The following is a 24,591-nucleotide window of genomic DNA, read 5'->3' on the forward strand; positions in this document are numbered from 1 at the left end:
AAAGCTCTAAAGTATGGTTAATAAAGTAAGCTGAATTAAACAATTTAGAATGGAGAGCAGTTCATTACCTGCTTATTTTGCAGACTTTCCCACTTAGCTTTCCTCTTCTCAGCACTGCTTAGTGGAAGAGCTTTCCCCTTCTGGTTCAAATGGCGAGGAGTCAAAAGATTAAGTCTAAAAATATATTGTGAAAATATTTCCTTTAATGTAAATATACAAAAAATTCTAATTAAACCATGTTGAACTAAGTTTTCAAATGATTTTGACCACCAACACTTTTAAAAAAACAACAACTTATTTTCAGAAAGCATTTGCCCGCTGAAAATCAGGCCCTTTAATGATGACTGCCCAAAAAAAATGACATAAAATTTTTTGAAAATAAGATTGTCAACTTTATCACACAGTTTACAACAGAACAAAATGGTTCATTATAAATGTTGCAAGACCATAAGATATAAAACCCAAAAAAGAGTTAAACTAGGTTTATACTATTCAGAATCTCCTCACCTTGAAGATGTGTGGTCCACATCCAGCAGTGGCTGGTTGAGATTGGTCAGGTCAAGATTATACTTAGTTTTATAATATTCAGCAAAAGTTTCATATTCAGGGGAAGGAAATTTACTGAGTGGAGTAAGATCAGTGTATACATCAGCTACATAGAATCGATGAGGCTGATCAAAATTTCGATACCTAAACAAAATCAGATAGTTTGGAATGAAAAGCATTCTTTGAACAAATTTTCTACCTAAGGCTCTGATTCTGCATTGTGGGGAGGGCCAGCTCAGTGGTTTGCGCATTGGCCTACTAAACCCAGGGTTGTGACTTCAATCCTTGAGGAGGCCATTTAGGGATCTGGGACAAAAAATCTGTCTGGGAATTGGTCCTGCTTTGAGCAGGGGGTTGGACTAGATGATCTCCTGAGGTCCCTTCCAACCCTGATAGTCTATGATTCTAAGTTATTACATAACTCAAGTAATTAGTTCTTTGTGCAGAAACTGAATAGATGTGCCAAATCAAAGACTATGGTGATGAGGAGTGCAGTATAAGAACTTATATACACAACAGAGTAGAAAAAAAATTAATTACCCTATACAATTATTTTCTGTGAAGAAATAGGAACCCAGAACACCTAATTTTAATAAAATTAAGTATCAATTTTAAAAGGGTTATAATAATGAAATAAATATATACTTTAGACTGTCTGCTTCAATCTGAGTACTTATTTTACAAATGATAAATATTTTTGTTAACCAATATAGAAATTTAGTCCCAACATTTTTAATTTTTCAGAAGCTCTTAAATATGTTTAAACTTTTCTATAAAAAGACGTTGGTCCTATCACACAATTTTAGAATGATTAAATAAACAGAATTTTTTTTTGTTATTTCAAATAAATAAAAAAATCCCTAAGACAAACCAAAAACATCACAAGCCAAATGCAAAATTAAAAAATCCCTTGAAGAAAGATGGGAGGATAGGGTAGGTGAATGTTCCCATAGGGTAGGTGAATGTTCCACAGAAGCCAGAATGATACAAACTTATACCAATACTACACTTGGCATTTGAGTCTGGTTCTCAACCCATTTATGGCCTCTTCTTTCTTACAAAAGTAGAAAAAGTTTCAAATATCCATTTTCTAGCACTGGAATACTCCAGAGGTTTAGTACTGCCCTTTAAAGCTAGTATACATGTGATGTTCACACACCATTTTGCACAAATTGAGATAGCTAGCAAGACATATTCTTAACTATGAGATTTGCATATTTATTTTTTGGCACTTTGGTCTTAGTTTCTGATGTGTCTGTCATTTTCAATTCCTATCTAAATATTTACATATCTGAGTAGACTTCTCTAAATGAAGTAAAATCTCTAATAATTTATTTAATCTTTTCAACCTTATTCCAAAATGGCAACCAAGACTGTTACTTTCCATGACCATCTTTTTTTTTTAAATTTTTTCAAAATTCTAGAAAACTGTGGATGCTTAAGTTAAAGCAGCCTTCAGGAAACTCGTTTAACTTATCAGCCCTTGCTTACTTATTATGTGTACTCTAATGATTCTGGTCACTGTACAAACACATAGTTAAGAGACAATCCCTTGCAGTCAAACAGGGGTATAACAAGAGTAACTGTGACAGAAACATGTTTACGTAAACTGAATACATGCACTATTTGCAGGTTTTAAGAGGTTTTCTATTTTTAGATACAAACAAATGAGACAGAATATTCAATTGTATCAGTAGTCTGTGTTGTCCACTCACCTTGCCTAGCCATTACCAGTTGGCAACAAATAATTCTCGCTAGGAATGTAATTCAAGTCTCCCCCTCCTCAACTCCTAAGTCTCCCATTATTACTACTACCAATGCAGTTCCACTGGGGGTAGCAACAGAGGGGGTGCTAGTGAAGACCATCCACTGTCTTTTAACCACAACTGGGCAAATCCCCAGCTGGGATCAAAAGTCATAGTTTCACTGAAGTCAATGCAACTATGACATTTATGCCAGTTTAGGACCTACCCCCATGTCATTAAGCCATTCTTAGAGGACATGGTGGTTAAAACACTGGTGGCCACTAGCAGCTTGTCTCTGCAATCATTCCCATCATTGATACTGCTGATGGAGCTGCAGTGAGAGGGTCATTCTTCACTGTCTTTGGGACTGCTCTGGCAAGACTTCTGTATCAAGGAGATGTAACTAGAGACAGGCTCATCACCAGTCTCCCCAATTTAAAATAGTTCCAGTAAACTAGCTGCTGGTATTGTGTCAGCTTTTGGCAGAATACTATGGAAGTTATGTGGTGACTTGCTCTGTTCCTTATGGGGATGTAACAGATTTTGTAGTGACAATACATTAAAATCCCAGTATTAGATTTCTGTATGAATCATACCACAAACTTGTCATCAAAATGACTCTATTATTAAATAATGTAATTTATCTTCAAATGTCATCAGGTTAATTGTATATACTAAATATAGGCAATTGCTTTGCTCCAATACATAAGTTACATAACTTATATGGCAAATATTTATACAGATGATACATTTTCTACACACTGAACGTCACAGATGATACAATCCTCACCTTGGAATGATAACTGCATCCTGGTAATCTTCTAATTTGAAAATAAATGGAGTTTCCTTTGTGTACTTTGTACTGGGAATGCCAGTACGTGCTTCAGATTTTTCAATATCTTCCATAAACTTAAAATCAATGTCCAAAGTGCTGGAGTCATCAACTTAAAAAGAAAAGACATATTTCATTTATTTTGTTGGGTTTCCCAAAATGGAAGTTGTATTAGTTTTAACTTGCAAAGACTATTTGCTGTCAATACACTCTTTGCCTCCCCTCTTCCCTAAAATCTTGAGGAAAACCTTGCACTTATAACAGCACATCTAGATAGTTTTAGATTCTTCCTGGTTCACCTGAAAACATACTGCTAAAAGATGATTTGTACTAATTTCAAGCACATTTAGAATTGCAAAGAAGTGGGGAAAGGTAACAGAAACCAACCTGCATCCTAACATATTTCTCCTGTTGTTACTATATTAAAATGATATAGGAAATATGATAACGCTGAAGGCTGACAAAATACTAAAGCAACTAGTTTGTTGTTATAAAGCAAACTAAAGGGAATGTTTAAAGAAACTCAATCCTTACCAACATTAAGAGGTAGAACACAATAGGCTGAATCAGCTTCTGTAGGTCTGAATTCTAGTGCAGGTTTCTCAAGCCGAAGAATATGTGAGAAAATGTACTGGTGAAGTCTTGTGATCAGCTCAAGCATTTGTAAAGACAACATAAAACCAGACTTCTTTAGCTCAATAGATATAGTAACCTCTCCAGAACGTGTGTACACAGGAAAATGAGGAATCTAAGTACATAAAGAGAAACCAAAAGATAACAAAAATTAGATACTGAAAGATGTCTTAGAAAATACCATATGTACTTCTTCCAGAATAGGACTGTCCCTATACAACAGTGATTCATGTTTTTGTCAGGATTTAGGTATTAATGAACATTAATTTACACATACAGAAATGCAAGTGGAAGCCATCATTTTGATACAGTTTCACTGTTCAGAAAAGTTTAAGTTCTCTCTAACCTAGAAAATGACCCTTTTTTAGAGAGCAGGGGCTACCTGATAAAGTTCCCTTTTTAAACTTTGGCTTCTCTCTAGAGTTATTCTTAATTGCCCTGCATTTTCTTATCAATAACAAGGGCAATGCTATCCTCATGTCTTCACTGAGGATTTCATTCTCTCCTGTGGAGAGAGACTAGGCGAAGGACATTTTCTTCTGGATTTGATCCCTAACTGTTTCTTTCAGGATTGATCAGAATCTGAATCAAAAACAATGCAATCATCCCTTTCCTTGCGCTACTGAGAACTAGCATGAAAGATTTTACTTGTTTCTCAACTTGTCAGCAAGTTTTAGAGGAGGCAGGTGTGGAGAGCCATTGCTAGAAACGGGCTCGGTTGTGATGCTGTGCACGAGCTGATACACAAAGAGCAGGCACTAGTGAAATTGGAATTACATAGTTTCCTAGATTTCAGAGTAACAGCCGTGTTAGTCTGTATCCGCAAAAAGAAGAACAGGAGTACTTGTGGCACCTTAGAGACTAACAAATTTATTAGAGCATAAGCTTTCGTGGACTACAGCCCACTTCTTATATGCATCCGAAGAAGTGGGCTGTAGTCCACGAAAGCTTATGCTCTAATAAATTTGTTAGTCTCTAAGGTGCCACAAGTACTCCTGTTCTTCTTTTTTATAGTTTCCTAGAGTCTGATAAGATTCTGTGCCCAGAAGGGCATAGAATTATAAATGAGTGGCCCAACGGGTCTTAACAACATTGGGGGAGGAGTGTGCTGAGAAAGAGGATGTGTAATGGGGCTTGTATCCCTATAAAACACAAAATCTATGGGATGATTTATGGGGAGGGAGATATTACCTTTACCAATAGTCAGATGCAAACTTCTGGGAGTGAGGGAGTTGATGAATGTGGGACAGGCACCCCAGGAATGCTAGGTGGACACTACAGTGAGGGAGCAGCAGAGCTCTAAAAGTGTCCATAACCCCTGCACTGTGATGCCACAGACTCCTGCTACTATAGAGGTGCTGAAGGAGCTGAAGAGTGCTGGTGATACAGCTGAGTGCAGGGCCATGGTTGGTATTGTGTGGACAAGCCCTCTGAACAGGTAACAGAACATGATTTGTTCTGAGCACAACATAAGCACAGATCTCCTCTCGATGGATGGTTGGGAAAAAGCAAAGGAAGAGGTATATTTCCTCAGCCTGTGCTTAGCCTTATCTCCCATTTTCAGCTCAGATGAGGCTAGTCAGAAATGTCCTACCTTAGAAGAAGAATTTGGCACTCTCAATCAGAGAATATAAAATTACAATGAGAAAAGTTTGATAGGAAGAAGTTAAACTGTGGAAATAACTGTACACAATACTCTATGATAATTGGAGATCCAGTTTTCAAGATTGTGCCAGGAAGGCAGAATTGACATGTGCTCTGGTCTCTGGCCTGCCTCAGTGCTTTGAGTCATGAATAGTAGTAGGATTGTCAGGCACAGATGGGTAAGAGAAAGTCAGATTCATTACCTGAGGTATAGGTTTGGCTGTCAGTATTCCAAAGCATCGTGTTGTATCCTCAGGAGGATACAGCTTTCGCCTCCTAAAGTTGAGCTCATCAGGCAAAGGGGTAGTTAACACCATTCCTATTACATACAGATAACAGGGATGATCAGGTTTGGGGTAACTATCTCTCAAACATTCTGGAATCTACAATCAAAGAGAGAAAAATATGTTAATATGACTATTTCAGCAAATTCTCATTGAATTCGCATTCCTAGAATAAATATTTCATAAGATCTGTTGAGACTGGTATGAAACAAAATCATAATACTTTATTAAAACCTTTGGAGATATGTTTCTAAAAGGCAGAACAGGAAAATTCACCCAAACTAACCTGAATTTCTCTCTTCCCCCCCCCCCTTTTTTTTTTTTTTTGAACAACAAGACCCATTATAACTGGTCTTCAGCCTACTTGCAGGTTGGGGTCAAAACCAGACTTCAGAGTCATTAGCCAGGAGGAGAATGCCTCATACCCAGAACTTCCTGCTAGGTGAGACAAGTATTACTTTCCTAAATTAACAATTGTGTTAATTCTACGCTGAAAAACAAAAGTCTCTCCTACTGCAGAGCACCAGAACAATATTCCCTATGAATAAAATGAAAGTTCTGAATGCCATTTTCCATATCTATCCACCTCTGGATGAGCCCTTTGTGTCCATGCTCTCTGGACCTTATTTCTCAAATAAAGGCAGCTTTTATATAAAGGTTGGATAAGTCTTCCCATTCTACATTCTGCTAAGATTCAAAGACCCATTGCACTAGGATTTTCTCAGTAGTATGCCTCCAGAATGAGAAGCAAGTTCAACCTTTACTTATGTACACCAAAAAATGAGGCAAACTATATCTACACCCCACCTTTCCTTGGCTGTGGCACTGGCCACAGAATTCTTCTGCCTAAAATGACATTGACTGAAGTTTGGATGACCAATCTGAGGATTTCAGTGAACATATGCATTTATGGTGACTATGTGACTGCCTTCCAGCTCTCCTTGTAGAAACGATACAACTTCTCTGCTCCTGTGCTCATCATTGCTCTTAAGAAATGGGATTTGATATTTGATAGATGAGTAAGGTTTACTATTTTGTAGGAGTGAAAAATGATCCATCTGGTTTAATAAAAAAACTAGACGTTTTAGATACCCTCCTGGCTTTTACATAAAAAACACTGAGTGCTTCTTGTAGATCTGAAGTGTGCTAAAGCTTCTTTTCCAGATGCAAAGAGTTGGGACAAAAACACATAAAAAACTTTTGATTTCTATGAAAAAAAGTTTTCTTTTTGCCAGTTTGAAAAATTATCTCAGAACGACAGGTATTTTACCGAGCCTTTTGAGCATACTCCATATTGCAAAAAGTCACCTTATTGAGGTGATAGATATGGTCATATTTCCTTTCCATCAGAGTGTCCTTCCCAATACCTCTTCCAGTGGTTTAAACTGATGAGTTCTTAGTGCTTTAAGAAACAGGTTTTCCCCATTTACCCTGGATTGTTCAATCTACTGCTTCTGAAGAGGTTGTCTCTTTTGTTGTACTTCTGAGACTGAAAATTTCATGTTATCTATATTCCTTTCTATAATAGCTGACTAGGGTCAAGTTTTCCCTAGACTTTTCCGATGTCTGTGACTACCTTATCCATTGGTTTCCAAAAAGCTTCCCACTGGAGTGTGTGGGAATTTCTAGAAGCTGATTTACCTGGACAAATATTCTCTATGATTGATGCTACATATGCCTACATGATATTGAATTGTATCCCACTGCTCTGGGTGAGAGCAATAGGATATCCCTAGATGTGACTGAAGGCTGTTGATAAAGAATTTTTCCAGAAAGATGAAACAAAACTTCTCTTGCAAAGTACACAGAGGTTGTGGATGTCCAGTCACCTTGCAACTCCTTCTGATTAAGGAGTCCACTCTCCCATCCATGGTGTCTTTTTGGTGGAAAAATCTCCCTCAGCTGGGATCACCAACTCTTTGATGGAGAGGAGTGAGATACATGTGTGCACCAAGTCTATTTCTGGGACAGACACCAGGTTGGATCTGGACTGGTGCATATGGTAGAATCTTTGCGTTGTTTTTCCAGTCTCTTGGCTCTGTTTTTAATTGAGGTTGCCATGGCCCTCCTGAGCAGCTACAAAATACACTGTTGAAAGGATAGATCCTGTACTACTAATTATCAATCCTCTGGAAGGAATGTCAGGGAATGGGGCCTTCTTCTGCTACCAGTGACTGACAGGGCTGGTTCTACATCCATGGAAGCAAGTTGAAGACCCATCATAATGAATCTTTGGAACTTTCCATGAAGAAGAATAAAGAATGCAGCTTATAACAAACCTGCCAAAGTGACAGATCAACTCTGCACTAGTTGTCCTATTATATATTATGTTAAACAAATCTAATAGAAGAATACTCCTGTAGAGTGATAAACATGTTTATGAACTAACGTGACTTATACCAACACTGTGCCTTAATAAATCTCTATTTGAAAAAAGTGATCTCTACCAACTTAAGGTTCAAACCGAAATTTGATGTTCCATGTTCAAATGGTAAATCTTTAAATCAAAATTAAATATCTGAAATTAATAAAAAGCAGCAAGTTCTGCCTCTGAAAATGTCCGAAAGTCAAAATTACCCACAACACTACAACAGTCTGAGTCACATGACTTCATTTCACAGACTTTAGAAAAAGAAATTCTATACTTTGACATATTGTACTGGATGCTGAAGTTTTACAAACTTCTTCTGACACTTGTTAGTTTCTTTGGGACATGTTTTCCATTCAATTACATTAGTGAAACTTCACTGACTTCAACAGAATTGCACTGTTATAACAGAGAATTTGGTCCATGATTTTCAAGACTCCATCAGGGATAGAGAGCTATCTTTGTGAGGTACAGAAGAAAAACGGTCTGGATATTACAACTAGACAATTTTTTTTCAAAAGAAGAAAAAAAAAAACAGGGAAAAAATGTCATCCAAAATTTCACAATTTCTTTTTGTTTCTTTCAACCAGCTTTGAAAGCTATACTATACATAGTAATTATACATGGGATAAAATGCAACTAGCTAATTTTTTTTAAACAAAAAAGAGTGCTAGCTAGCATGCAAAATATTTTTCATTCCTCTGAACAGATTTACCTTTACAGGTAGTACCTACCCTCTTTTCTCTAAAAGAGAGACAGACATGCAGAGAGAAGCCAGTACTATATATTTTTTAATGTAAAGACCATCCTGCTAAAAAGTTTGAAACACACCTTAAAATAAAACCTTCAGTTGAAAAACACTCCTTTGTCAGACAAGTTAGAGACTTAAACTTAGAAAGCTTGTCTTATTTTCCTGCCTATAACAGAATCTATTAAATCTTAGATGTGGACAGCAATGAATGATACTAACAGCTTTAGGGTAGCATTGCCTTCGTTTTGTAGATCCTGGTCTTCCTGGAACACTGGTTTCTTCTTCATCATGTAAATCAAGCTCCTCCTCATACTTAACCGTTTCTTTTCCAACCGGCATCAAGTGATCATCCAGTTCACCTAATTTTATTAATGAGTACAGGTGAATAGTAATATGAATAATCACATTTCAATTTTTCAAATATTATGGATTAGCTGTGTTCATTCAATGAAATAACTAGCATCTTGCAGGTTTTTTGGAATTGAGTGTATGTCTACACTGCAATTAAAAATCTGCAGCTGGCCCATGCCAGCTAACTCAGGCTCACAGGGCTTGAGCTAAGGGGCTGTTTAACTGTGGTGTAGATGTTAGGGTTCAGACTAGAACCCATGCTGTAATACCCAGTGAGCTAGGAGGGTCCCAGAGCTCAGGCTGCAGCTCAAGCCTGAACATCTACAATGCCATTAAACAGCCCAAGCTCCGCAAGCCCGAGTCAGCTGGCACAGGCCACCCAGCAATGTCTGATTAAAGTGTAAAAATACCCTTAGAGGCTACATAATATTTAGGTGGCCTGACTAAATAGTAGTGAGAACATGCTAATCATGATACCGTTCACACATTAACTTCTTACCAGTTAAAGTTGCTAATTTGTTCTGAGTAAAAATAATACTGATGCAGAACTCTAAGATTTCCAAAGTACATCTAAAATAAAAAATGTAAATATTCTCCCTGTGCTGAAGTAGTCATGGAAAAATCAACTTCCCACACCAATTAAAGGCAGCCTGGGACTGAATTACTTGATTGAACTGATTTGCACACAGTAATGTCAACTACCCAGGATTTCTTACTCCCTTTTCTTTGGATAGGTACAGACTTTCTGTACTGGTTTACAGCACCTCTAGCAATATTCTATGGGATGTTGGTTTAAAAAACACACTAATAGAGAAATGTACTTATGACATATTTACTAGCAGCAATACAGCTGAAGTCAGCATGAGATTTTCATTTTTTGACCATGTTCTATGGTTCAGAGAAAATCTGCTTTGCCCTCTTTAGAAATGGAGATTACTTACTTTTAACTGGAAGTTCTTCGAGATGTGTGGTCCCTGACTGAATTCCACATGTGGGTACACATGCACATCATAAGCCCGAGACCAGAAAAATCTTGCAAATAGTGTCTCTTGGTCCATGCCTGCACCCTGGTTTCCCTTGTGCTCTGCACTGGGGATATAAGTGGAAGTGCGGACCAATGCCTCTCCAGTTCTTTCTCTACCACAAATCCAGTTGTAATTCAAAGCCGGAGGGAAGGAGGGTATGTAGTGGAATACAGATAGGAACACATCTTGTAGAACTTCCAGTTACAAGTAAGTAATCTCCATTTCTTTTCTGTGTGCTGGTCCCTATGTGTATTCCACACGATCGCTGACAAACAGTATTCAAAGAGGAGAGGGATGCAAGGATGCAGGCAGTATATATGCTTGCCACACTGCAGCTCCAAAGGCTATGTCAGGAGAAGAGCCTTGGGCCAATATATAATGTTTTGCTAAAGTGTTGCTGGAACTCCAGGTTGCCACCTTAAACGTCCAGTAGAGGGTAACTTCTCTCAGAGAAGACTTAGGCTTTCTGTGCTCTAGTGGAATAGATGCGCTTATTTTAAAAAAAAAAACAAAAAAAATCCATGCAAGGTATGGCTGCACTGCATTTAGACACTCATGGCTGGCCCGTACCAGCTGACTAAGACTTGCAGGGCAGTTTAATTATAGAATAGACATTTGGGCTCAGGCTGCAGCCTGAACTCTGGGACCCTCCCACCTCGAAGAGTTCTACAGCCCAGGCTCTAGCCTGAGCCTAGAAGCCTACACCGCAATTAAACAGCCCCTTACCTTGAGGCCCATGAGCCCGAGTCAGCTAGCATGGGCCAGACGTGGGTTTTTAATTACAGTGTAGACATACCATTAGAGTCTCTGACAAGATATAGCAGAACAAGCATGAGGTCAAGCAACAACAACAAACAGTCTAGGAGATTTCCTAAAAGATTTCATTCTTTGCATGTAAAACACCAGTGCTCATCTGAGCTCAAGAGAAAGAAGTCTCCTGTCCTTTCTCAAGGTGTGAGACTTTGGGAAGAATACTGGTAAGTGAATCTATTAGTTTATGTAGAATTCGGATGAAGGAGAAAGGATACTGTATCTTTATGAAATGTAGTATAGGGTGGGTCAGCCATAAGAGCCCTCAGCTCATTCACCCTCCTGACTGACATAATGGCAACCAGGAAGGCGACCGTCCTTGATAGGTAGGACATTAAGCAGATGGCCAACGGTTCTACAGGTGGCCTGGTAACTGTTGAAAGTACAAGACTGATGTCCTACTGTGGCATTGGCTTCATTACTGGTGGATCAGTCCTGGTCAAACTCTTTAGGAATCTGGTTCATTCCAAATGAGTAAAGAAAGAGTAGCTATCAATCAGAGGATGGCATGTACTGATGCTGCTAGGTGAGGCCACAGCAAGCTAATATAGAGACTCAATGTCTTAAAATAGCAGGAATACCTGCTGACTCTGATAATACTGAATCTGTTGTGCCTAGATATAGAAATGCCCCCCTGTGGCTAGGTAACATCTTCTGATAGAATCTTCCCTGCCTTTATTCAGAATAGTTCAACTGCCAAACATGAGTGCTTTGGGTTTGAAAACTATCCAAATACCAAGCTGCGAGGTGAAGAGAATCTGGGTTGAGATGCCTGACCCTGCTGCTTTCTTGAGTTAGAAGGTCCTTCCTTGTCCAGAAATGTTAGGATTGTATAAATGGAAGGAATGCATTGCAGGCCCACCTGACTGCTCTTAGTTCTAGGAGGTTGATATGCATACTGGCTTTCCAAGGTGTCCATCCACATGGGATCCCAGCTCACAAGGGATGTGAATGTGATTATTGTCACGTTGGGTATGGGAGCTAGGAAATGGACTCCAACATATACATGTCCCAAATTCGTCCACCAGATGAGTGAAGCTCTGATCATGAAAGTGATTGTCACTACAAAGTTCATGGTGTGCCTGTATACGCTGACAGGAGCCAGACATGTAGATAATGGAGATGCCTGGTGAAAGGCATTACATAGGTATAATAGTCTATGTGGCCTAACACAGAAAGACAGAACTGGCCATTCGACATCTGAAAGTGACTTGGTTTATTAGACTGCTCATGGCATGGAATTGTTCACAGGAAAGTAGGCCCTTGATGTAGTTGAGTCCAGGGTCACCCCCATAGAGTCTTTGATCTGCATGGAATCAGGATAGATTTTTTTAATGCAGATTGCCAACAATGCCAAAAAACAGAGTAATGGACAAGGTTGCCAACAGAGCTCCTAGGCATTATCTACTTGTTCGAAGCCAGTCATTCAAGTACAGGAAGATGGTGTAGCTGTTTCATCTCATCTGTGCTCCCACCACTGAAAAGACCTTTGCAAAGACCCTGGGTGCTGTTGCCAGATTGTGCAGGAGTTCCCTGTATTCACAGTGTTCCTGACCTACCAGAAATCTGAGGAACGCTCTGCGGGATAGATGGATGATCACATGAAAGCAAACATCTTGTATGTGGACAGCTGCAAACATGCGTCTTTTTCCAAGGAAGGAGTTATTGACGCCAATATAACCATTGGCAGAATTTTAATTTGTAAATAAAGGTATTTAGCTGACGTAGGTCAAGAATCCCTCCAGCCTCCCCTTTTATTAGGAAATATGAAACAGTTGGAATAGAACCCTTTCCCTTGATGCTGAGGTGGCACTCTATAGTTTAGCTGGTGGCTGAGGTTGGGTAGCTATCACTGATATGGAGACTGCATATCTTGATTTCTGTAACTTGTTGCTTGTTGCGCAGTTTTGGAGAATCATCAGTGATAGAAAGGATAAGGAAAGAGGTGTTGGCTTATATGATCATTTATGATGTTTCCTCTTCAGGCCCAGAGAATAAATGCCTCGCGAGCAGTGGGTTGACTTGCAGTTTTTTTAACAAGTGCAAAGACTTGTCTGTCTTCTCGGTAAAGAGATTAGTTTCATTACAAGGCAACTCCTTGGTGGTGTTCTGAATCTCTCTTGGGAACCCTGAGGAGTGGAGTCATGACTCCTGGCACATTACTATTGTGGTTGCCATAGATCTTGGTGCGGTATCAGCTGCTTCGACTGCAGCTTACAATGAGGTTTTGCCACAAGTCTACCTTCCTCAAAAAGGGTCTGGAATTGAGCCCTGTCCTCCTGGAGGAGTTTTATCTTTGAACTCCAGTAACACTGCATCGTTCATAAAAGGACCGGGTAGTTAGAAATTCTCAACTGAAGGCTGATGGATGTGAATACCTTCCTTCTCTGGGAAGCTCAACATCTTGACCTCCTTTGTACGTTTGGGTAGTTCCTGGGTGTCGCTGCCTGGATCTTTCCATGGCTGCTTGCACTACTAGGGAGTTAGGGGTAGAGCTGGTGAACAAGAATTCTTCCCCTTAGGAGTAGGGGTACAAGTTGTCAGGGTACGCCATACCACTTTAGCTCGCCTCCATAAATGCCTCATTCACAGGGATGCTACCCAGTTGGGTCCAGTCGGCTGCCAGATGTTCAAGAGTTTGTGTTGCATATCTTGAACTTCCTCTAATGGAATTTGAAGCTCTGCTGCCAATGTCTGCAACAGTGCTTGGTATTGCCCCACTGGGCGAGAACAAAGACAGGGCAACTACCTCATCAGTTGAGAAAGATATGATGTCTGTTGGCACTGCTAGTACCAGAGGATCCAGTTCATCATCTTCCTCTTCCACATACTCCTGCAGAGCTGGCTGCTGTTGTCTAGTAGGAGGAGGACGGTGAGACTCTTTGATTGAGTGCATGGATTCGGTATGTCATGCATAAGGGTCCCATGGATGCCAACAGGGCCAGTATGAAGGGTTGAAGGCTGGCTGGGATGAACCTCAGGACAGTGGGTACCAGCGCTCTCTTGGAGGGTAACCCTGTTTGCGCAGAGGACAGGTCCAAGACACTCTCAAAGTCCTGTCTGAGATAACCTCCATAGGTTGAGGAGATGATGCTTTGCCTTGGGCATCAGATTTAGTCTATGGCAAGGACAGATCCAGTTCCATCAGCAGTACTGTCAGTACCAGTGGAAGAAAACTCTGGCTTATGGATGGAATAGGGGGAGTGACTCCTCCTCCTTGAAGTGGTGTCCTCTTCTGGGGTCAATATGGGCCTCAGAAGGACCAGGCCAAAAAATAGAGGAAATTGTGAGTCCAGGAGGATGAAGTGTAGTGTATGTCTCAGTCCATTCTGGAGTACAAACAGTCCTGGTTGTCAGTTTTGTTGGATCCGGTGCCATGACATACTTAGTTGTTGACGGGTGCTTTCAGGACCGGGTTGGTACGGTTGGGGAGAGAGGATCCCATCTGGTGCTCATCGGTACTGGCAGCTGATGGTACTTCGACTCTTTAAGGCTGTGGTCAGCACCAATGTTGGTACCGGTATCATGGAAGCTTTCACAGGGCTGTGGGCAGAGGGGTGAAGACTCTGGCTGGGGGTGCGGGCTCTGGGGTGGGGCTAGGGATGAGGGGTTTGGGATGCAGAAGGCGGCTGGGACAGGGGGTTGGGGTGTGTGTGGGGGTGAGGGCTCTAGGGTGGGGCCTGGGGAGGAGGGGTTTGGTGTGCAGGCTGCCCCGCCACGCAGCCAAGAGAGAACTTAGGTGGTCATCACTGACCAAGAAAGAGCAAGGGCAGGATGAAGAGTTTTTGAATCCTGAAATTCTGGCATAGTCCTACTCCCAAAAGGGGAGACAGAGAGGGTTCCCCACCAGATGAGGAACTAAGCTACACTACCAATACAGAAAACTATAAAACCACTTAAAGTATATACAATTATATTTACAAGATGAAGACAAACTTGATGTGAGGATAGCTCCAGACATTGGAGGATTCCAACTCAGACCATGTGGTGGTATGAAGGAACTGGAGGAGCCAGTCCACACCTTCCCTTATATCCCTGGCACAGAACCCAAAGGGAACCTGGGCTTGGAGGCAGACCAGTGGACACTACTTACAAGATCTCTGTGAATCCAGGTGTATGGTGCACATGCATACTTACACAGGGAACACACATAGGGACCAGCATTTGAAGAACTTAGAGTTCTCAAATATTTTGTAGTTAACTAGAGAAGCTGCCACTTAAAGCATTGAATTTTGGATTGTACATAACAAAAGCTGTTATAATGAACTTTTAGAAAATAATATTCTATGGTTATCTCAAGGCTGAGAAATATAGCTCTCAAATTACACCAGAACTCTGAAATGTGATTTGCTAGCTGACACTGAAATTTTTTCCTATATAAAGACCATATTCCATGTTACCGCAATCGATATTGAATTTACCATTTTAAAAACCACAGAAATTCAGTGGTGAGATTCCCTTGACAACCTTAAACTCTACACCTCTACATGGATGCATGTTAAATTATTTCATTATATGATTATATCACAGAACACTGCGCAATGGGGGTCAAACCATGAACTCCACTACCATATTATATATGACAGAAGTCTTTACCTACAACTTTCCAAATGCCTCAATATAAAGATTTTTTTCCTTAACCGAAGAGATCCTTGTTTTCAGAGACTCTTACCAATTTTATGAAGTTTTTCACAGCAAATAAGAGCTACCACTCTCTCAGCCAGTCTTGCACAACTCATTGGCGGACCCTACAAAATATTTCACAAAATATCTTAAATCTATCTTTAACAGTACATACTTTATTAATATATTTAAATGGTCAGAACTTAACATTATAATGGTTTCATAAACTCAGACAGAAGAGACATTAAAACTCATCACAAAAGAGTTACTGTTTTTTAAAACATTATCAACTCTTATACTGCCTATGCAAAGTGCAGAAATATATATCTGAAGCACAACTCAAATAAGCAAATGTGTAGGAAGAGAGGCTGCAGGAAAAGCAACAAAAGTCTTTGGGATGTACAATGAAAGGAAGTTGCTGAGACTACAAATAAAAGAAGCTGAAGTGGTCTGCAAGTAGTTACAGAGTGTGTTACAGCAAAAGAAAAAAGCATATATCTACTGGCTACAAATTAATATCAATGGAAAATTCATTCACGCATATATACATACATAATTCACTTATTTCCATCCCCATACCAAATACTTACAACAACAGAGGCTCGAAGAGGTGAGTTGATTGGCAGGTAGAGAGTTGAATAAAATGTATTATCAGATAGTTCTCGGGTTTTACACTTAGGAGCCAGATGAGTAAATGGATCGCTTGGTAATCTTGCGCAGTACCTAATTTGACAATAGATTTTAAAAAGCCTATCTTTCTAAATCCAAAAGCAAGATCCTATGTACAGCTTAGAGGGACTCTCAAATTACTAATGCAGGAAGTATGGAAGATTTTAGTTCTGCCTATCTCTTGAATTTCCCAAAATTAATATTTAGTAAAGTAAAACGATTTAATGTCATCATCCAATACCCTTTTTAAAATAAGGCAACAGATCATAAACTATCAGAAATGTGAGCGAGAGGATTTTATGTGGCCTCTCTCAACTATAGCACTTTTTAAAATTTGGCCTTGTCAAAAGCAACTACATCTCTACCCATAGGATAGCTGAATGGTGGACTTTATTAAATGTGCTGGTGGTCTCTATTTTACAAAGGTTTTTATACAACCTATATCACCATAGTAACTCAGTACATTCCAGCAATGCATTAAGCAATGGGAGTACACAGTCATGTTATGTTCATATCCCTGTGCAGTTCCTAGTAGAAAGTCAATCCACATCACTAATACCAACCATCAGAACTGGTATCCTTGTTGGCAGTCTCAGACAAGGACTGAATGGATCTGACAACAGGCCTGCCCTCTCTAACTCGGGGCGATCTCATTGAGAATAGAGTTGAAGCATTTTGGTATAGTGTTATGGGGAAGTTTGCAGTGCCATGCCTTACGCTGCCCTGTTGTGAGAGTCAATGGAGAACTTCAGTATCTGAAGATGTCAAAGTGAAAGGAAAAAAGTGAATTTGCCTCATACCTATTGATGTGTCCAATCGCAGTGTTAATTGTAACTCTTGGACTGCTATCATCTGGCCTCAACACGTAGGGTGGAAAGATATCATCATCATCCACGATGGGTTCAGTTTCAGTTTCACTAGTATCAACGGACTTCGAGCATTTGTTTCTGAGGATCTTAACATTTTAAGAACAGTATGTGATAAGAAACAGGCAACTTTTTTTACTATTATGCTAACCAAGAAGTATGTTCCTTTGGATACATACCTTTTCAATTGCTTTGTAGGTTTTAAGATCTTCTTCAAAACTTTTGATTTTGTCTGTGTCTGCTAACATGATGTAATTTGAGATTGGTGCCCTGGCTCTTCCTTTGGATTGCACATAGGAACGATATTCTGTGGGCAAATCAAAACGAACCACCAAATTGCATTTTGGTATGTCAACACCCTCTTCAACAATACTAGTAGCAATAAGTAAGTTGGTCTCATGTGCTCGAAATTTTCTAAGTACCTATAAAAGTAATCAAGAAAAGAAATGTCTAAGAAATCAGTTCTGTACATAACTGTTTGAATTACTTTTAATGAATTTTGTAATGCTACGGAAAAAAACCCCAAAAGGATGGAACTGGAATTCTAAAAACATGTTTAAAAAGAATCAGAAGGATTACAGTGTTCAACCAAAATAAACAACAATAAAAAAATCTTTTCAGAGACTCTTAGAGCAACAACATTTAATGAAAAAGACAGTATGGCTTCCTAGGAATTAAATCTTAAATATCAAATTATGAGGGAATCTAAACAAATGTGGGAACCTCTAATCATGAGGGTGGGGAAAACCTGCTTATTTACAATGCTGCATATCTTTTGGCTATGCTCCAGCAATGTTGTGTTCAGAAAAGCATTTCTGAACATCAATTTGGGAATAACCAATCAGCATTTCTGATGTTGAAGCATCACTTTGGAAACGACAATTTCCACAGTTGATGTTTCTGCTAATAATGGTCAACCTGCTAAAAGAAAAGTCACAACAGATATATAAAAACAAACAAATAAGAAATCCAGACAAAAATACTTGCAAAAATAACAATGTCAAACTATACTGTAAAACCCAGAAAAGGAATATAAAGGAAGTAAAAATCAGGTTCACTTAAAAGGAAAAAAAAAAAAACCATAAGAATTTATAGCCCATTATACTATGTGTGAAAGAAATAGCCTCCCTCCCCTACAAAATAAACTACAGTAAACTACTTGTTGCAGTTCATGTGGTTTTAGGCTACTTTTTAAATCAAGTTTGTTACTGAACAACTGCCAACAGTATTTACTAATTCCAAATTTCAATGTCGGTAAGGTCATAAGAACGGCCATACTGGGTCAGACCAAAGGTCCATCTAGCCCAGTGTCCTGTCTACCGACAGTAGCCAATGCCAGGTGCTCCAGAGGGAACGAACAGAACAGGTAATCATCAAGTGATCCATCCCGTTGCCCATATCCAGCTTCTGGCAATGTTGGACATACTAATTTTCAAAAGAGATTCCGTTTTGAAATAGGATTAACAAAGATTAATTTTTCAACTGTTTTTAAATTGTAGGTATTTTAAATGATAGATATGAGGGTTCTTTCTAAATATTTTCCCTTCAGCTAAAATACTAATCATCTCCCTAATTTTGGTCCTCTTCAACTTTTGTTTTAGGATCTTATTAAAATAACTATTGGCTTTTTAAATGAGTTGGTTGCTAAATCATTAATGGACTCTACTTAATACCTATTACACCACATCACCATTTAACAACAGCCTTGAAAAATACAGAGCAATATTATAAGTCTTTCATTTATGAATGCTCCCCCACTCCCTATCATGGATACAGCCCAAACAAACATTTCACACAACATTTATTGTTAAAAGGATCCTGGCCAATAATACGTTCTAACAAACCTTGTAATGCAAAATTAATCAGTCACCCAGCCCAATTAATCAAATACAGATTTCAGAGTGCAAGGATGTGCCATTTTCATAGATTTTATCATCAAGTTGGAAGCTATGTTTGAATTTTTAAAAGTGTTACATTTTATTTCTTTGAATTTAATAAGCTAATGGTATCAAAGTACGTCAGGCTGTAATAGGGTAAGTGATTTTAATTTTTTTAATAAGGCAATTACTGGGGTTCAGGTTATAAATATGGCTTTTATCAAGTTCAAATCCAAAATGCAGTTAAAACTTTTTTTTTTTTTTAAGGTCCCAACATGAAATTCAAGACAATGGATTTTTATTCTACAGTAGACTCAATGTAAATCTGAGCTTTTAATTATCAGCAATTTACTGTTATTACAAAAGAGCTTAATATTGTACACAGCAGTCAGGAAATTCCAAAACACTTTATTTTCTGTGAAACAGTAATGTAGCACTGTTAGCCCATTAGAGGAGAATTAAGTGGTTGATTATGTGACAAGACAAGAAACTAGTTATACAGACCATTTTAAATTCTATTCAATTATATAACTGGAACACCCAATTTTTCTAAACACATATTTTTTGAAAAAACATCTGCACCACAAATAAGTGTGCAGATCTGTCAAGTCAGAATACTTCCTGAGATTCCAGGAGTTACTGAACACAGATTTTGCCTGCAAATGAAATGATTCTGAACATAGTACTATGGTATAATTCTTTTCACTTAAGTTACCTCTTCTTGTTTTCTGAATTCCACTTCCATCTGTTTGTTACGAGGCTGATTCTTTCCAATGCCATGTCCAGTTATAAAATTGCTACTGATGTAAGCCAGCTCTGGATCCTGTTTTCCAGCTTCCTTTATCAACCTAAGAATATGACACACATGTTGGAGTCGGGCACAGGTGAGAAAATGAAAGTTAATCTTTCGTTTGTAAGACCTATATTAAAAATTGAAGTTTGGTAATCGGGTATTTTGCTAACATATATACAGATGACCTTAGTATGTTTTTCTTCTAAAAGTGAAAGTTTATGGTGAAAACTTCTGTAGGGATAATCAAAGATGGACTGCATAGATACGCACATGCTTTGGGTCTATTATGGAAAAGTCTATACTTGAAGGCCAAGATTTTCAGAAGGGACCAGTGATTTTGGGATTCCTCAGTTTCTGGGTGCCCAAACTGAGACACCTTTAAAGGGGCTTACTTTTCAGGAAGTGCCAAGTATCCCCACTGGAATAAAAAGGCCCCTCGTAAAGTATGTCTACATAGGGGTAAAAGACCTGCAACACAGCTGCAGCTGGCCCGCATCATCTGACTTGAGCTCGGGCTGTGGGTCTAAAAATCACAGTGTAGACATTCAAGTTCGGGCTCCAGCAGGTTTTTTATTCCTATGTAGACATACCCCAAGGTACCTCATGTTGGACACCCTAGAACTCAGGGTCCCACGTCACTAGTCATTTGTTAAAATCTACAAAGGACAGAAACTAAGAAACCAGCACCAAGGGTTCACATCTATTCCAAATGTTACAAACCTCTGTACTCAAACATTTTACACCTTTATCTGTTGTGGCGTTGTCAACTACATTGAATGCGTATTCTGCATAGGTGTATATATGCACACATTCATAAATAGAAAACAAACTGAAAAGCGTATGTGTGTATACCACACACACACACACACACACAAAAATGTCTTGAATATGAAATGTAAGGTCCCGTATCCTGGAACTATCTGTGTGAGGGTGGACCCCGTGCACCAGGGAACTAGCTGTTCCATCAAGGCTTAGCTCTGTAAATTAACAATGCTTCCGAAAGAACACCGACTCCACAATCACAACACAAAACAGTTCAAGACTCACTTGATTCTTTGCAGCTTAAATAAGGTAGTATTAGAAAGTGAGATATACAGAAATTGTTTTACTGTTATGGATAATTGTGTTGGATTGCAAGATCATCAGATTAATGTTAAGCATAATACCTGCACAATTTAAATTATATTTTCTGTTCATATATGATAATGACAAAAAGTTTTAAGACTTTGCTGTAATGTTTTGAGAAATGAGAATATAGATATGTTTAGCACTGTGATTAAAAATATAGACCTGTATCTTTCTTATTTAATCTAAATATTAATTTCACCAGCTAACTGAAAACATAATAAATTCCTCAATAATACTGAACATGGATTATATGATTATACATATTTATTCATCCTTTTGCATTCATTTTTAAATAGGTCTCTTCTTTTGTATTTCCCCTTCTTCTTATAGGCCTAATAAGCTAAAAATTTGTCTGTACAACACTGTGATTTCATGAATAAGTTAAGCAACTAGCCATCTGTCTGTATAAATACACGTGTGTGTGTGTATAATCACAGTAATTGCTTGTGAAATGCAATGCCCCATGGTGAGTCCTCTGCAGTGGGGGATGAACCTGGAATCTCTGGGTCTAAAAATGTGTCTTTACTGCCTGTGTTAAAAGACCCAGAGTCTGTTAGTTCAAAGGCTGTATGGCCATCAATCCCTCCCTGGTCCAGCCACTAGAAAGGGATATTGCAGAAAATTGGGAGGGCAGTTATGTGCCTGATTTGGGGGGGGGGGGGGGGGAGGAGACCCTGAAAATCTTTACCATTGTTTCTTCTTATAGATGATATTCCTATTCTCTAAAGCTCTTTTATTCCATCAAAGATGATCAAAAGTAAGAAATCTCAAATTTGGATTTCTACTTAAAGATTCCATAAGGTCTTAAATGCACTTCACTTGTAGAGAAATATACAATTAATGACATTGCAATATAACATTTCAGAGTGCACAATTTTATAGGCAATTACTTACAGGAAAATGTATTAAGAGCTTTACTTCTATTTTTAACCATAAACTAGTAACATACTGTGACAGAATGTATCCATATATTCACAACTTACACAGTATTGCATCTGAAGAAGTGGGCTGTAGTCCACGAAAGCTTATGCTCTAATAAATTTGTTAGTCTCTAAGGTGCCACAAGTACTCCTGTTCTTCTTTTTACAGTATTGTAATTATCTCTGTACAAATATGTCTTGTAAGGTATCATTTGAAAACCTCAATTTGCTGGTCAGTATCCTCCTGATAAAATGTGTGGGGTAACACTGTATGTGAAGTTATAAGATTCTACAATATGGTGTAAACGCCGTATGTTCCACACTGAGGTTGGAAAACAGGTCTGTCTCAAACAAAGGAATGTGTGATCTGTTTAATTTGCATTTAAGCAATAAACAGAGTCATCAAACAGGAAGGGAAACAAAGAAAGCTCAAACTGGTGAGGAACAAGCGGCAGGGAACATCCTTCCCCATAGGCTTTTGGTTCCCTGGTACCCAGCTGGAAATGTTTTTCAAAGGGGGGACTGAAATTATAAAAAGGAAGGTTAAACACCCCAAAGCACCTCCCTCCCTCTCTCTATCCATTGCATTGGTAGTACCTGAAGCAACAAAGAGAGCATTTATTGGATTCTGGGAGATGGGGTCCTGACCTGATCCTAAGAAGGATGTGGAGAGAAAGCTCTGCTTTGAATGTGACAGTGTGTTAAGTTAGGCACCAGCTGTGTTTTATCTTTGTTTTTCTTGTAACCATTTCAGACTTTTATGCCTCGTTACTTGTACTCACTTAAAATCTCTCCCTTTGTAGTTAATAGACTTGTTTTATTGTTTTATCTAAACAAGTGTGTTTAAATTGAAGTCTCTGGGAAAATCCAATTGGGATGGCAAGTTGCATGCATATTATTTCTATTAAAGTAATAATGGGCTTTATATAAAACTTGTATTATTCAGGAGAGGGCTGGGCAGTAATGGGCATACATTTCTGGGGGGGAAATCTAAGACTGAGGGTGTGTTGGGGACACCTTGCAGTATAACCAAGGCTGGGGAGAGCCAGAGTATAACCCAAGTGTGGCTGGCAGGCTGTAGCTACACACAAACACTCAGGGTGTGGCTTGCATGATGGAAGGCTGCTTGTGAGTGGCACAGGTGGGAGACCCTTCAGTAAGGCATTGTAAGGCATCCCATGTTGCAAGGCAGGAGTGACAGAACTGTTCATTAGTCTGGATTGTACCCAGAAATGTCACACATATACTGTGTTTTCCCTATATGGACAAACGAAAACAGTAAAAAGTATATCAAAAACCTTCTTAAATAGATTTTTTCCCCCATGTTTCCCTGAGGTATACAACTGAAATACAAGTTAAAAAATACCAATGGCAATGAATGAACAAATGCTTTTAACACACATCTAATAATTTAGGACACAACTGATTTTGTTGTGCATTTGTAACTGGTGGGTGAAAATGATATGTGATCATTACTATACACAGATTAGGCAAATTTTTGGTTTGACCAGTAATATTTACAATTTAGGCAATAATACTAGGTTCTGAAGAAAGGGATTAGTAGTTAAGTATCATTTCATATTAAATTCTTACCTGTTTCTGCCACAGGGTATGTGTACACTGCAATTAGACTCCCAAGGCTGCCCTGTGCCGGCTGACTCAGGCTCGCAGGCCTGGGGCTAAAGGGTTGTTTAACTGCGGTATAGACATTCGGGCTCAGGCTGCAGCCTGAGCTCTGGGACCCTCCCACCAGCCTGAGCGTCTACACCACAATTAAACATGGCCCAAGTCAGCTGGCACAAAGCAACCGAGGATTTTTAATTGCAGTGTAGACATATCCATGCACCCCTTTTTATCACCAGTATCAGACTCTATTACATAATTCCAGGAGCCGTAGACCAAGTGTAATTATAACAGCAGGCGTCAACAGTGCCTATATATTGATCTGGCCCCACTTTGTGATGTGCAGGGCTTGGCTATTGGCTTCTGGGTGGAATTTAAGGTGTTGGTTATAAAACGTATAAAGCCCTAAATGTTTTGGGATCTTCCGACTTGGGAAGACTGCCTTTCTCTGTGTGCCCTATTGCTGAAACTGCAATTAGCGGATGCCTTTGAGCTGAATCCCTCTCAATTGAAAGGACAGAGAACTGGCAGTAGTGAGAGGTCTTCAGCCATTGGTCTGAAACACCTTGGATCTGCTGACCTTCCAAATAATCTGTAAACCCAATCTATTCACAAATGTTTTTGGAACAGTAGGACAATGGAACAGACTGCCTGGGAGGTTGTGGAAGCTCCTTCACTGGAGGTTTTCAAAAGGAGGCTGGATAGCCATCTGTTTTGGATGGTTTAAAAACAACAAATCCTGCATCTTGACAGGGGGCTAGACTAGATGACCCTTACGGTACCTTTTAACCATATGATTCTATGCAGAAGGAAGGGTTTGATGAAGGTTAAGTTTGGAACTTGCGTGAGGGTGGGGAAACTTTTTTTTTTGAGAATCTTTGTTCGGTGGTTGACTTTTGGAGGGGGAGTTAGATGCTCAATACTCATTTTATACTTTGGTCACCATAATTGATGTGAAGGTTGCCCGGAGTCTTAAGATAAGTGCCTTTTTGTTAATTCTTTATCAATCTAAATAAATAAAATGTACTGTAAGTTTGAAGTGTTGTGGCAGCCAGGGTGTAGTTTGATTTATAAATCATGTAAAGTATGCAGGTATGTACAAT

At 39.0% G+C, this 24,591-nt stretch overlaps 1 protein-coding gene across 5 annotated transcripts in view; it reads right to left on the reverse strand.

Annotated features, from left to right (window-relative positions):
- DICER1 (dicer 1, ribonuclease III) overlaps positions 1 to 24,591 on the reverse strand; it is a 98,942-nt gene that overhangs the window by 17,306 nt on the left and 57,045 nt on the right. For all 5 annotated transcript variants that reach the window (XM_054026236.1, XM_054026234.1, XM_054026235.1 and 2 more), the window contains 11 exons: positions 19,740 to 19,872; positions 17,327 to 17,569; positions 17,082 to 17,236; positions 16,203 to 16,335; positions 15,662 to 15,737; positions 9,023 to 9,162; positions 5,604 to 5,783; positions 3,658 to 3,871; positions 3,082 to 3,235; positions 508 to 690; positions 69 to 174 (listed from right to left, as the gene is read on the reverse strand). In XM_054026236.1, the coding sequence (XP_053882211.1) occupies positions 69 to 174; positions 508 to 690; positions 3,082 to 3,235; positions 3,658 to 3,871; positions 5,604 to 5,783; positions 9,023 to 9,162; positions 15,662 to 15,737; positions 16,203 to 16,335; positions 17,082 to 17,236; positions 17,327 to 17,569; positions 19,740 to 19,872 (1,717 nt within the window). The remainder of the gene's footprint in view (positions 1 to 68; positions 175 to 507; positions 691 to 3,081; positions 3,236 to 3,657; positions 3,872 to 5,603; positions 5,784 to 9,022; positions 9,163 to 15,661; positions 15,738 to 16,202; positions 16,336 to 17,081; positions 17,237 to 17,326; positions 17,570 to 19,739; positions 19,873 to 24,591) is intronic.

This window comes from Malaclemys terrapin, chromosome 4 (genome assembly GCF_027887155.1).
Source record: "Malaclemys terrapin pileata isolate rMalTer1 chromosome 4, rMalTer1.hap1, whole genome shotgun sequence".
Lineage (NCBI taxonomy): Eukaryota > Metazoa > Chordata > Testudines > Emydidae > Malaclemys > Malaclemys terrapin.